The sequence below is a fragment of the Amblyomma mixtum genome, chromosome 9, assembly GCF_055824585.1.
Source record: "Amblyomma mixtum isolate Tamu chromosome 9, ASM5582458v1, whole genome shotgun sequence".
NCBI classification, from domain to species: Eukaryota; Metazoa; Arthropoda; class Arachnida; order Ixodida; family Ixodidae; genus Amblyomma; species Amblyomma mixtum.
This window is the reverse complement of record NC_143020.1, coordinates 77,937,415-77,952,027: the sequence shown is the minus strand read 5'-3', so window position 1 is coordinate 77,952,027 and position 14,613 is coordinate 77,937,415. Positions and strand designations below refer to the sequence as shown.

General features: G+C 44.9%; 1 protein-coding gene across 4 annotated transcripts in view; it reads right to left on the bottom strand.

The window, feature by feature from the left end:
- Nucleotides 1-14,613, bottom strand: part of LOC149329805 (uncharacterized) — a 105,426-nt gene that overhangs the window by 76,839 nt on the left and 13,974 nt on the right. For 2 of the 4 annotated variants that reach the window (XM_089560471.1, XM_089560474.1), the window contains exons 7-12: nucleotides 11,856-11,984; nucleotides 8,746-8,871; nucleotides 4,620-4,751; nucleotides 3,969-4,100; nucleotides 1,316-1,444; nucleotides 211-306 (exon numbers count right to left, since the gene is read on the bottom strand). In XM_089560471.1, the coding sequence (XP_089416597.1) occupies nucleotides 211-306; nucleotides 1,316-1,444; nucleotides 3,969-4,100; nucleotides 4,620-4,751; nucleotides 8,746-8,871; nucleotides 11,856-11,984 (744 nt within the window). The remainder of the gene's footprint in view (nucleotides 1-210; nucleotides 307-1,315; nucleotides 1,445-3,968; nucleotides 4,101-4,619; nucleotides 4,752-8,745; nucleotides 8,872-11,855; nucleotides 11,985-14,613) is intronic. The other 2 variants (XM_089560472.1, XM_089560473.1) reach the window with 2 other exon arrangements.

Genomic DNA, 14,613 nt, shown 5'->3' with positions numbered 1-14,613 from the left:
GTTTGTGCTTCATACACCTCGAATCAGAAAGAACGGTAGAACGGTCATGCAGTCAGGAGGGTTGCATAGCACATTCCGGCTTGAGCCGAGATATTGTCGGAAAAACGTCGGAATTAGTTTTTAAATCTCCCTGCTAGCAGCTCGCTAGCTGTTGCTAGCAAGCTGTAACTTACTTCATGCTCACATTAAGATGATAACGTCCTAATTTACCTGTTCATGTGGACGCCCATCGTCTGTTGCCTCTGATGCACTAATTACTTCAAAGTCGGACATCACACTGTCGTGTCGTGAGGAATCAGGGTTTATCTGAAAGTAAGTAAATGCGTACATAGTACTATAAATGTGGGAGAGCACTTCAATTCTGAAGCGAGCATCATAATGAAATGCACGTCAGTTCTCGGACAGTGAATAGGGTAAACATGCATAGCATCTTCTGAACATGGATGCTGATTCTCTTCTGAAATCTACAAGAATAACATACATTGTGCCCAATGGTCAATGGGAGCAGAGCTCAGAATGCACAACTTTTACCGCTCGCCTGTTACCAACATAAAGGCCTCTCAAAGTCGTACCCAACTGTACCCACTGTGGTGGCTCAGTGGTGAGGGCGCTCGGATACAGAACCGGAGGACCAAGGATCAATACAGGCCGCGGCTGTCGTGTCTCCAAAGAGGGGCAACGTTAAATGCTCTGGTGTGTTGTCCAATATCAGCACAAGTTAAAGAACCCCAGGTGATCAAAATTAATCCGGATCTGTCCACAACTCCGTCCCTTAAAGCTCATTCGTCGCTTCAGGACGCTAAGCACGACAATTTAGAAGTTTAATGCGACAGCGTCAAAAGTCCTGTTGACCGAAAATTGGGTGTCGGCGTTCTCAGCGTTGCCGCTGTGACTGAAAAGTCACGGCAGTAGTCAGGCGCTCACATCAAAGCAGCCTAGGAGGCAGGTGGGCCACATAGGTCACGTGACCTTACGGCGTCGTCACAACCTGCCCACCAGATAGTGAGCCGATTCCCCACCGTGGCCGGTGGAAGTTGTATTATGTTTGGTTGTTCGGGTAGAGCTACCTGGGCCTCACAAGGCCCAGTGATGGGAGAATCTGCCATCGAAGGGCAGTGGCGCATCACTTAACCGCTGCATCATCGCTCCAGGAGAGCTATGACTGTTTTCTACTAACATGCCCGCGACAGACTGAAACGAGACCACTAGCAGAGCTCTAGATATAAGCCAGACACTTGAGTTAAACCTAATCATGAGTGGTACAAACTGTATTTACTCCACAGAGTACAGTTTAATTTGCCCTGGTAGTGCTCACCTGGTTTTCGTCATTTTGCCCCCAAGCCAAGTTCGATTCTCGCGGTGGGTGTAGCGAAGGGCCTTCCTGTGCTGAGGTTGACGCATGATTAGGGATTGCAGGTACCGCAGAGGAGGCTTCAGGTGGTATCTACCACAAAAGAAGCAACCAACGATAATTTTAATGCTGTCGCATGAATAACTATATGTGCTACAAATTCTGAAACTGCCTCTAGTTCAATCGAAACAGTGCGGAATGTTTTATATTCTATGCAAAATTTAGTAACTGACAAGCGTGAATAAAGAAGAGACATAAGACACATGACAAAATATCCCAAAAACCTGATGGCAAAATTGAGCTTCGTTTTTTTCGCATGGACATAGGCAAAAGTATATCAAGCTCGCGGCTTACAGTTGCGCTCACCAGCTCCTACAAAGAGGTGGCGCCGCTCCGGTCGCGCCTTACCTGATGGCTGCGACTCACGCAGCGTTTGGCGCCCTTCAGTGAAAACGTTTGCAATAGACCTCGCAGCGCGTGCAGAGTAAAAATAAATGTGTTAGTTCTAAAGTCAATGCTGTCGGGGTTGGTTTTTCATCACCTTGGCTCCGACAGGTTTAGCATCCCGGCATCAAACATGCAACTCCAACCCTCCGCCATCGATACCACCGGCTCTTCCTCCCTTTCTACGGGTGGCGACGAACACCAGCAGGCTCAGTCTAGCAGCGCTTCGTTAGAAGCGCGCCAGCATATCTACCTGCTGCCATTCTGGCCAAACAGCCTCAGCGCTTGGCTCCTGCAGGTCAAGTCGGACTTCCGTCGTGGGCACATTACCAGCCATGAGACCAAGATCCTCCATCTCAGGTTCTATCTGCCTCCTGACGTTGCCGAGGAATTAGCGGATATCATCACCTAGCTGGACCCGGCTCATCACTTCGACCCGACTATCACTGCCCGCAAACTAGAGTACCAGCGCAGCAGATTCTAGCAGCTCCTCACTGCTATAGAGCTCGATGACAGCCGCCCACTCTGCGGATGCGTCAGCAGCTTGGAGCCCCCAAAGCCCAGCAGTATACTAACTGCTGCGTGAATTGTTTCTCCAGTGCCACCCGAGGAACATGGTTCTCGTAATTGCAGCCACGGGTGATGTGACACTGCACAAGTTCGCCGAACTCGCTAACCGAGCTGCGAACTACTACGCGCGCCCTCCAGCCTTAGTGTCACTACCGCTCCGTCTCAAGCCACTACCGGAGTCTCCCAGCTTGCGAGCCTCGAGGGCCGTGTGGATGCTCTTAACACGTGGCTGGAAGCCCTCGCGTCCTAGTCACGCCCTCCTCTGTGGATGTTACGGTTCCGCCCTCGCTGCCAGGCACCTTCGTGCTCCCCTGAGCTCCAAACCATCCCACGCGCGCCAGGACACCTCGCCCTCGGCTGTATGCTGGTACCACCGTACCTTCGGCAGCGCTGCCGACAAACGAACCAGCCCGTGCTCCTGGCCGGGAAACGCTGTCACCGGCCACTGTCGGCGGAGAGTGGTATTCGTGAAAGGACACGCCGCCTTTTGTACGTTTCTGACAAATTCAATGGCGCTAGTTTCTTGCCGACACGGGAAGCACACGACTGCTTCATACCGACCTCTTCTGCAGACCACCGTCGCAGCAAACAAACCTCCCCGCTCCAGCGATAAACTCCACCATTACACCACGAACGGCCCTCGGCCTCTTAAGCTTCATATTGGATTGCGCTGCACGGCTCACCTCTGAGATCTCGCAAGCTGTTCTGGCGGCTGGTTTCCTTAGTTTTCTCAACACTGCGGTCGATATGCATGCTCATCGCCTTTATAGATGTCCGCACGCACATCTCCGTCCACTGCGTGCAGTCCACCTACTCGGCGTCAAGAATTCTAGCTCTCGGCACCACTTCACTACGCAAAATCCTCGCGAATTTCCCCCACGTTACGCAGCCGCACAACGTTATACCTAGAGACGTGATGGACAGGACAATAGGCGTAGCTCGTTTTCTCTATCAAATGGTTCTTTAAATAAGAATCAACTGGCAACCCTCTAACAAGCCCAACTCTAAAACTCATATATGCGCTGACCGTGCCTTCAGGCACATATAGCTTTCAGCGCCCTGAGTGTGATACGTTGATAAATAGCTTACCAGTGATAACGTTTTCAAACATTGCCTGCAAGATAGTTTTTCCAGTACGTTAGTAGTGAAGTTGACTTAATAGAACCTTTAGCATACCGTGTACCGGAGTGCCGGGAGCCCGCGCGCAGCCAGTACGCATGCGCAAATCGTCTTGACGGCGCAAAAGGCGTCATTTACCCGGGAGCTTCGCGCGCGCGTGCAGCATCGTGACCAATCAACGCGGACTCAGCGGTGGTGGGCGGGCACCCGGTACTCCGGTAACGGTAATGGTAACATGGTGCACAGTATGCTAAAAGTGTCTAATGCCAGATCTCAGGGGTAAAATGCCACGAATCGCATGAGCTGCACGTGTGATTTTCAATCCTAGTACTCCAGTCCTGATAATCAGCAATATATGCTACAAGGACCGAAAGCCAAGGTCCCAAATCAGACCACTCGTCTTCGTAAACAAGTAAATAAATGCCACAAGTGAGCGTGAAAAAGCCGAAGTACACTATGCCAGGTAGTTTGAGTATTTCCTCACCTGCGATTCGCCTTGAAATGGTGATGTCTTTGACGGTGACCAGTTTGTGAACTTCTGAGCTTCACCATGCCATGCCGACGGTGGGGCTTGTGCTTGGTCAAGCTTCGGAATAAGTTCCTTTGTCGCTGGTGTCTGACGAATAAATTGATAAAATTAGCAATTTCACGCACATTAAAACGTCAAAGCAAGCTTGATGAGCACGGAAAGAAGCACAGTGCATTTTCTCTATCAAATGGTTGCTTACATAAGAAGTTAATTGAGGCCCTCTAGGCAGCTCAGCTCACTCGTGTAAGTGCTGACTGTGTCTTCAGGCACAATTAGCTTTTAGGGCCGTGGTGTGATACCTTCATAAATAGCTGTTCAATGATAACATTGTTACACATTCCCTTTCAAGATAGTTTTCCGTAAGCGAGGAAAGAAGCTGAGTGAATGGCAGATCTCAAGGATCAAATGCCATGAATCGCATGAGCTGCACATGTGATTTGCAACCCTAGTACACCGGTCCTGAGAATCAGCAATACATGCTATAAGGACTGAAAGCTAAGGTCCTAAATCAGACCACTCGTACTTCCTGAAGAAGTAAAGAAATGCCACAAGAGAGCGCGCAAAATGCGAAGGGCAATATGCCAGATAGTTTGAGTGCTTCCTCACCTGCGTTTCGCCTTGAAATGCCGATGGCTTTGACGGTGACCAGTTCCTGAACTTCTGAGCTTCGTCATGCGATGCCGATGGTGGGGTTTGTGCTTGGTCAAGCTTCGGAATAAGTTCCTTTGTCGCTGGTGTCTGACAGATAAATTTATAAAATTAAAAATTTTCGCGCACTTTAACACGTCACGGCAATCTTGATGAGCATGGCAAGAAGCACAGTGCATTTCCTCTATCAAATTGTTGCTTAAATAAGGAGCTAATTGCAGCCGTATCAGCAGCTTAACTCGTAAACTCGTGTATGTGCTGCCTGTGCCTTCAAGAACACTTAGCTTTTAGGGCCTTGGCGTGATATGTTAACAAATAGCTGACCAATGATAACGTTTTCAAACAATGCCTTTCAGGATAGTTTTTCCGGTAAGTTAGTAACGAAGCTGACTTAATGCCAGATGTCAGGTATTAAATGCCATGAATAGCATGAGCACTGTTACGTTGCAAGACACCAGTTTGGTGTCTTGCAAAAGACTTGGCCGCCCCGCCGGAGACATAATCACTCAACGTTTGGATAGGCTCCAAAATTACTCCGCCTCCAGAGCAGTTGTGAGGGTGGCTGAGGCTAACATTAGGTGAAGCTTCGTGAGGTTCGATATACAGTTATTACATAAACAACGCGGAAATTTAAACCCGGCATGGTGTTTTGAAAGCAGTGCTAGTCAACTGCTGCGGACAATTAACTTCTAAGCACCGATAAAACAAATAAAAAATACGGCTTTGCGACTTTGTTAGGACGGTTCCATCTGAATGAAGGGCACGTCATGGTAGCATGAAAATGGGCCGCTAAATTGCTTTGATATCATATAGACAGCAGCGTACCAGAAAAACAGCGTAAAGATGGGTTGGGCAAAAGCGGAAATCACGTGAAAGAAGACGAGAAAAGCGCAAACTAACAACTGTTTTATTCAAGGAACAGACATTTCACTATATTCATGTCAGCTCAGGCGCAGAGGTGTATCCCAAGCACACCGTTAAAAATAGATTTACATCATCAGCCTTTAAAGGAAGTGTGCCTATATCTTATATAGCCTGACTGATGCATCACTTAAGCATTCTCTTCCTTTCTGGCTGATGAAAAATGCCTCTGCTAGTTCCCTTGCTTTCTCATTCTTTTTCTTGCGCAGAATCTTAACTCGTTCGCGTAAAGGCATGCACTTAAGATCAAGGCAATGGATTGCTAGGTGACGCTGCTCCTTGTTTTCAATAGACCGCTTATGTTCGCGCGTGCGAATATTGATACAGCGCCCTGTCTGCCATATGTAGACTTTGCCACATGTGAGAGGAGTCAAAGAAACAACGACAACCTTGTGCTAGGGGTTCTTGTGCTTAACGTCGCAGCCACTTTGCTTTTTTGACAGCACCGCCGTTGAAACACAAATTAAAGTATCTTAGAAACTCAAAATATCTTCTTCAGCTGTCCTTCATTATGAAAGTCCAACGTCCTGGATTCTGGCCTCGTTCTAAGTTTCTAAAACTTAAATATAGCGCCAAACTTCATTGCTTTAACCATGTGAGCCCTATTTCGCTGAAGCTTGTAACTAGCTTCTGAACATTTCATTATGTCGCACAGGTTTGTGGTTTTTTACTGCTACTGTCAGGTGTGTACGCTTTCAATCAAGCAGTTCATATATTTTCTGCCTTCTCAGCCTCCTCTTTGTTTGTGCTTCTGACAAATCTAACCGAACAGAAGGGTCAGGCAGTCAGGAGATTTGCATAGGAACTTTCGGCTTGGGGCAAGGTTCCCAAACTGCAACTGTCTAGGAGCACCTGGTTGACAAGCCTCTGGCAGTGGTTAGATTCGACGTTAGCCTATTCAAGGTAGTGTTTTTAGACGTATTTGTCGTGTTTGTTTTTTTTTTCGGGGGAAGGGTGACTTAGAATCTATAATTTACACGACCGCTGTTACTGGCCGTGTGCTACTGCAATTCACTTGATTTCTCACTTTGAGAGCATATATTTCACATTTCACTAATAACTATCGCTTTTCAATGGCGAATATTCTAAACAGTTAAAAAGCCCCTTACACAAGGCTATCTAGCCTTATAGGGGGCTCATAATCTGTTATTTTCATTGAGAATTTAACTGTGCAGAACGATGGAAAGATTCAATCGCCTCTGAGTAAGTATTCATTTTGAAGCTGGATATTATACGTTCGCGGACTTCAAAGCTCATCGGCCTAAAGAAAATGATTATGAAAAAATTTTAATGAACTTGCGTCCTTAACTGAATTCAGAATGCCGTTCAAATGAAACGCAATCAAGTTATTAGCTAAAAATTTTCTCGACTTAATGTTCAGCCTCTGCGATCAATGACTGCTGACCTGGTATTCTATATACGCAGGTAAGAAAGAAATAGAGCTGGCAGTAAAAAAAGCGCACTAGTGTTCTGAACGCCGAGCTGGTGCCATTTCTGTAATGCTGCGCCAAAAAAAAAAGTGCCATAAACTGAAGAACCTTTTTTGAATCCGAGCATTAGCATGAAAAATGGTGTAAAGTTTTAAAAATAAGAAAAATACACATTTGGGGTCTCTAGTCATACTACTAGAGCGGAATTCGATTAGCACTGTGTTGAGAGGTTGACACAATGGCGTCTGTTATCGAGGAAACAACAGCTGAAACCCTTTTTCGTATCAGGAATGGCGCATTTCAAGCAAAGATACATTTTTATGGAGAACACATTGCAATCCGAATGTCTTTTGGACATGATATTTATGACACTGAGCTGATCACCTTAAACCTGTTGATTAGTGAGGACGCACATATGCAGTGTTTACGTAAGAGGCAAACGTAAAAGCAACAAGTACATGTTGAGCCTTATTTACCCTTTTTAATTTTATTGGCATTATCGGCATTTTTTGTTTCCATCGGAAAAAAATATTTTCTGCCTAAGTACTATTTCAAATCCTAAGAAAGAAAATTTGTTGCTTTTGAGCGCAAGATATCAGGCTGATTTTTTGCGGGGGCGTGAACATTTACCGACAAAGTGTCATAACTGACGAAAATAGCAAGATCTGAATGCCACAACCAATCATGTAAAAAGCCCAACGATATGAAATAATTTCTATTTTAAAGTGTAAATTATGCTTGAAATTGCGGGAAAAAAAATAATGCGACTACAGGTGGAAAAATATGCCACCGCAAAACTGGTGGACGTAGTGCTAGCCCGCTATTTCGCGAAATATTATCTACTACTTCGCAAATCGCATCAAAAACAGCTTATTTGCCATGACAAAAGTGCTAAACAAAACTAAAACTAAGAAAGCACTGCTATTTAAGCCAAAATGAGCAAATTACGCAATTTCATTGAAAAAAAAACAGGTTGACACTTTGCTTGAGTAATAACGCTGAACCAGCGCAGCTCCCATTTCGTGTTATTGATCAGTTGAGCCTCGTGCTATCATCTACTAGACGTCATAGCTCTGTTGGTATAGCCACTGGCCCGGAAATGATGCGGTTTCGGGTTCGAACCCCTGACCAGGTCGAATTTTCCTTACACTACGAAGTTTCTGTGAAATTTCTATATCTTTTCTTTGTAGCCAAATGTCTGCAGTTGTGTTGATGATAATGATTAATTATGCCCTGATTACAAATCTACTACACGTTAGAAGACTCCCCTAAAGTATCGGACGAAGTGTGTATTGTGCCTTGGCTGCAGCGGTTACCCGCTCTAAGCGGGAAGCTAATGATCTCGTATTTAATTATTAGCTCGTTTTCTTAAAGGCTGCAGACGTGGTCTTTCTTAAAACAATGCACATGGTTTTCGAGATTAGCTTAATAATATCTGCTACTGAGAAGTACTGAGTTGCGACAGCATCAGACAGGAAATGTGCAATGTACTGGCAGGAGGCAAAGTTGCGTCTACCATAGGCTATTGCTTAATGCTTTGCTTTTGTTACATCGTTCAGTGTTTTTTCCAAGCAGCCGCACCATAAATCAGAACGAGCGACCTTGCGTGTACTGTCATAAGTGTCACCTTGTTAGCTTTCTCGGATGCTGGCGTTGCCGGTAGGGGCGTTGCAGCAATTCGCTCTAACTAAGCTTGGCTGCTATAAAATCTAACCTGTCGCCGGTATTCTCACCTGGCGTTCATCATGCAGTCCCCCTGCGTTTTCGCATTCCCTTGGCCAGATTGGTGGAATACATTCTTCCACTGGGTCTGGCGGAAGGCGAGGATAGATGGACGCCACAGGAGCTAGAGGAGGTGTCTAAGACAAAAGAACCAAACCAGATTCCTTTGTAAGCTGTCAGAAATTATCTATACGAGCTTTGAGTTTTAGATCTAGGCCACAAAAGGGGCTGAAAGTAATCAGTTTTTTTTTATAATTTGCCTCAAGATTATGCAACAGACGTGGATGAATAGCAAATGAAACATCAAAGACGAAGAAATGTGTAAACAAATTACAGGAAATGTTTACTAGATTCTAATCAGTGCGAAACACGGATTTAAGCTAAGGAGAAGACGATGAGCGGGTAGTATCGCCGGAGGGAGCAGATGGATGCTGAAGAAGATGCTGTCCATTGCACAGTGCAAGGGTGTGGTGCACTTTAACTCCAGATATGTTTGGCTGCGATGTTTGTGGGCCTTGTAGCGCTGGTGGTCTTGGCTATAGGTCTACGAATAGGTCTATGTCTGGCAGGTAGTTTCACGTTTCATGTTTTTCCGTGACACTACAAATCCAATTAGGCGTGCATTCTTGCAGGTCAATTTAGTTTATGTTTTACCGAACCTCACTGTGTCTTGTAAACTTTCTCAGCGTCTGTGCTTGTGGTGCTTCATGCATTTGGCTGTCCGTTTCCTGCTTGTTCGTTTCTTCTCTGAGTTCCTGTTTTGAGTATCGGGGAAACGGTTGTACAAGGATTTAATACGTACGCTGTTTCCTCCACCATGTACCGCTCTGTGCATTTTGGTTTACCGGGACATGACGCACTCAAGAGAGTACGTAAGATGCCCCTCTCGCCGTGTACCAAGACAATCCTCTATAAGCTAAATAATGAGACATTGCTCGTTATAGCATGGTTAGGAAAAATGGCTTTTTTGGGTCCAACGTATATTGTTTCATCGATTGTATCATCAGCAGCAGTAGCAGCCCGACTATGCCCACTGCAGGGCAAATGCTTCTCCCATGTCTCTCCAATTAACACTGTCCTTTGCGAGCTGCGGCCACCGTATCCCCGAACTTCTTAATGTCATCCGCCCATCTAACTTGTGCCGTCCCCTGCTACGCTTGCCTTCTCTTGTAATGCACTGCGTTACCCTTAAGGCCCAGCGGTTATCTTTCCTTAGCATTATTTACCCTGCACAAGCCCATTACTTCCTCTTGATTTTTACTAGGATGTCATTCACTCGCGTTTGTTCCCTCGCCCACTCCGCCCGCTTCCGATCTCGTAACGCTACACCTATGATTTTTCTTTCCTAACACGCTGCGTCCTTAACTTAAGCTGAACCCCCTTTGTTAGCCTGCACGTTTCAGCCGCATTGATTAGTGACGGTAAGATACAGCTGTTGTATACTTTTCTCTTGAGGGATATCGGTAACATGCCATTCTAGAAGTGAGAGAACCTGCCATACACGCTCCACACCTATCCTTTCCTTCTAGTTATTTCTCTGTTATTACCCAGACCAGCAGTAACTACCTGCCCTAAGTAGACATATTCCCTTACTGCTTCCAGCACCTCGCTACCAGTTTCGAACGGTTATACTGCTAGACTTTCTAGTTGATGCGATACACTTTTGCGATTTCTTGCAACGGACATTCACAAAAAGACTTAATTTGACACCCCATTCTGCACAATATCTCAATTGACTGTCATCTGTTGAAGAGCTCTTAGGCATGCTCTTTCTGATTAGAAAACACAGCCTCCGGAAAACGCGCAGGATGAACCGACATTGTGAACGCGTTGTTTATTCGAAAGTCCACTTCAGCAGTATGATTGTTCACTTAAGGGAATTGTACGCCCAGAAAGGGTTTAAGCCGGAACGGCAACCACTCCTATAGCTGTGCACTTCATTACGCTTATTCTAGTGCACCGTTGCTTAGGCGTGCCGTATTATGACGTACTAGTGGTGTTAACCGGCTTGCGTCTTTTCTCGCGATTTGTTTTGGGGCGTCCTGTTATGTACTGTGCTTATATGCGAATGTTTTGATGTTTTGTGCATGGTTCATGTACACTTCATGCGCATTGATTCACTGTAATGAATACCGTGCTAAAAATAAAAAAATGGCGATAGCCTGGTGGTCTTGCACAGGAGCCTTTCAAGTTGATCAGTTGGCACCGACGCGGGTTCGACTTCCTATCGTATAACTTAATATCATTTCTCCTTATACAACTTTTTTAGATGCGGACATACATCGGTAATACACAGTTTTGCTATACTCTGGACCTCCGGATTAGTGCTTTCGCATTAAAACCTGAAGGTTAAAAATGAATATGGGTTTCTGTCAAGGGCCCACAGCAAAATGTAGCAAGTTCTCTGCGAACATTTGCACACGGCGGCTCTTACTAAACCATCATACTTGGTGCCTTGATGGACACAGAGGCAACCTTGTAGAGCGAAAGGAAAGTTGATATCGCATTCTAAAGCTAGAACAACACACATGAACAAGTAGGTGGGAAGAAGAGACTAGACACTGCGCTGAATATAAGAAAGCGCTATGTCTCGTCTCTTCTTGGCTCGTACTTAAGCAGGTGCGCTGTTTTAGATTTAGTATAGCAACAGTAAGAGGTGTAGCGTGTTTATTCTATGAATGGGTTTTGAATCAACAAGCTAAGTTACGACCTTCTCGGCAGCAGTGCTTGTAAATCTACTTAATCTTTCATGCTCTCTAACGTTTACAAAGCATTTAGCACCAGACAGGAGTAGATGTTCTATATTTAATTAGTGGTAAAATTTTACGCATTGCTGTTCAGTACATTTCACTCCAGTAAGCGAGCAGCAAGTTTGAGTTAATTGCAGATATTACGGATTTTATTAATCGCATGAATCGCGCATGTGAATTTCTATTAGTTCCCAGGCCAAGATCGAACCACTAGTGGTTCCTAAACAAGTAAAGAAATGGTTGCGTAGAATCACCTCCTGTTCTCGTCCTTTTGAGCACTTTGTAACCTTCCTCGATAAAAAAGAAACAGCCACGACAGAAAATGCAAAAGGCGAAGTATAGTAAGCCATAAAGTTTGAAAGATTTGTCACCTGTGTATCACCGTGAAACGTTGACGGCTTTGACGGTGAAAAGTTGAACTCCTCAGCCCCGTCCTTAGTTGCCGGTGGAGCGATTTGTTCTTGACCTGTCTTTGGCATGAGTGTCGTTGTTCCCGTTGGCTATCAGATAAATTTATAGACTTACTGATTATGCACAGTTTATTACGTTGCAGCAGGCGTGGATAGAGAATCCACAACGGCGCGGTTGCTTCGTCTAGGACTCAATTAGTCATCTTTCGGCTAGGCTACCAAGTTTTACAGCCCTTCAGAAATTGTTATGGCAAGAAATTTGAATATTATATGAAGTTTTGTGCGGCTCGCATTAGAGTTTCTATATTATGGCATGAAAATTGATACAGGTGAGCTGTTTTCCCAGTAGTAGAAGCTACTTGCTACGAATGAATTGCAAGATTGCATCCGATGACCGTGCAAGAACCATTTTGTTTTGAATGCATGGCGCATCGTACATTACAGAAGATTGGCTGCGGTACTACTAAATTGTTGTACACAGTGGCGTAACAGAAAAACAGCACAACCAGAGAAAACTTAGTTGCATTGTGTTAGTAACTGTAAATGTCCTCGTGGACTGTTTTTCACCAACTAATTACAGTGGTGGAGTGTTCTCAACTTGCTAAAAGGCATCAGGCAACTCTGATGATTCATTTGGCGCTTGGTCTGACATTGGACTTGACTTTCGGTTTCCTGTCTAAAAGATGCATCAAAAGTAATACAGATTTCCTGCGCTCCACTGCACGATTGCTCGAGTGATTACAATATCAATGACAAAAATATGGAACCTCAGTAAACTCACCTCAAGCGGATTTAAAGCTTACCGAGCCTACGCATTCAACTGCAGAATATCAAGTGCAAAGGAAATATAATATTGTTCAAGATAGAAGCAATAAAACACAGAGTTCAAGACGGAGTTGCCTCTAGAAAAGAAAAGCATAGCCCCGGAATGGTGGCTGCTGCCCTCTTTGTAGTAAAGATTCAAGTGGCGTTCAGTTTAACGTCAATTAAGGATTCGAACTGAGGCTGTTAAGCACTGCGTCAAGGCGCAGCTCAAGGTAGTTTATGCAAATCTCATTTGTCCTGGATTTTTGGATGCGAAAGCATTTCTAGGCTGTTTCGGCGCAGTCGTGCCACCAAAACATGTCTGCAAAACATGTCCGCAAAACGACTCCCGCAAAGAGAATCAAAGAGAGGGAAAAAAGGGCAAAGAGGGGCAAAGAGGGGCAACGATTATCAAAGTGGCAGAGAGGGGCAAAGAGAATCAAAGTGAGGCAAAGAGGGGAAAGAGAATCAAAGAGGGGCAAATAGGGGAAAAAAGGATCAAAGAGAGGCAAAGAAGGGCAAAGAGAATCAAAGAATGGAAGATAGGGGAAAAGAGGATCAAAGAAAGGCAAAGAGAATCAAAGAGTAGCAAAGAAGAGAAAAGAGGATGAAGGAGCGGCGAAGGGGGGAAAAGAGAATCAAAGTGAGGCATAGAGGGGCAAATAGAATCAAAGAGGGGAAAATAGGATCAAAGAGAGGCAAAGAGGGGCGAAGAGAATCAAATAGTGGCAAAGAGGGGCAAGGAGAATCAGACTGTCAAAGAAGGGAAAAGAGGATCAAAGAGAGGCAAAGAGGGGCAAAGAGAATCAAAGAGAGGAAAAGAGGGGCAGAGAGAATCAAAGAGTGTCAAAGAAGGGAAAACAGGATCAAATAGAGGCAAAGAGGGGCCAAGAGAATCAAAGAGACTGAAAGAGGGGCGAAGAAAATCAAAGAGTGGCACAGACGGGAAAAGAGGATCAAAGAGAGGCAAAGAGGGGCAAATAGAATCAAAGAGGGGAAAATAGGATCAAAGAGGCAAAGAGGGGCGAAGAGAATCAAATAGTGGCAAAGAGGGGCAAGGAGAATCAAAGATTGTCAAAGAAGGAAAAAGAGGATCAAAGAGAGGCAAAGAGGAGCAAAGAGAATCAAAGAGAGGAAAAGAGGGGCAGAGAGAATCAAAGAGTGTCAAAGAGGGGAAAACAGGATCAAATAGAGGCAAAGAAGGGCCAAGAGAATCAAAGAGAGTGAAAGAGGGGCGAAGAGAATCAAAGAGTGGCAAAGAGGGAAAAAGAGGATCAAAGTGAGGCAAACAGGAGCAAAAAAAATCAGAGAGGCAAAGAGTGGCAAAGAGTGGAAAAGAGGATCAAAGAGAGGCAAAGAGTGGCAAAGAGGGAAAAAGAGGATCAAAGAGAATCAAAGTGGCAAAGGGGGCCAAAGACAATCAAAGAGAGGCAAAGAGGGATGCCGTGAGCCGAGAAGGCATCAATGCTTTCGCACTCCTCCAATGCGGGTAGCCGCAGTGATCTCCATTTTTTTTTTTAATTTTATGTCTGCATATTCCAATGCCTACTGTGGGGCATTATTGACGAGGCATTACAAACAATGTATCATATTTATCTTTCTAGTGGAAAAATTTTGAAAATTTGAAGATTGTAAGAAACTGTTGTAGAAACCCGGAAGGTCAAATGTTTTAGGGGAATCCCCCAAGGTGGAGTAAATTTGTAATAAGGGAGTAATTACTCCCTTAATTAATGACCAACACTGTTCCCACAGATTTTCCGCTTTAACTGAAGAAGACGACCGTAGTGTTGAAACAATGAATGATAATCTTACAGCTATCGTTACAGAGTGCGCCGCAGAAGTAGGTGGTAGGATGGCTCGACAGGATACCAACAAGCTATCTCAGGAGACTAAAGATCTGATTAAGAAACGTCAA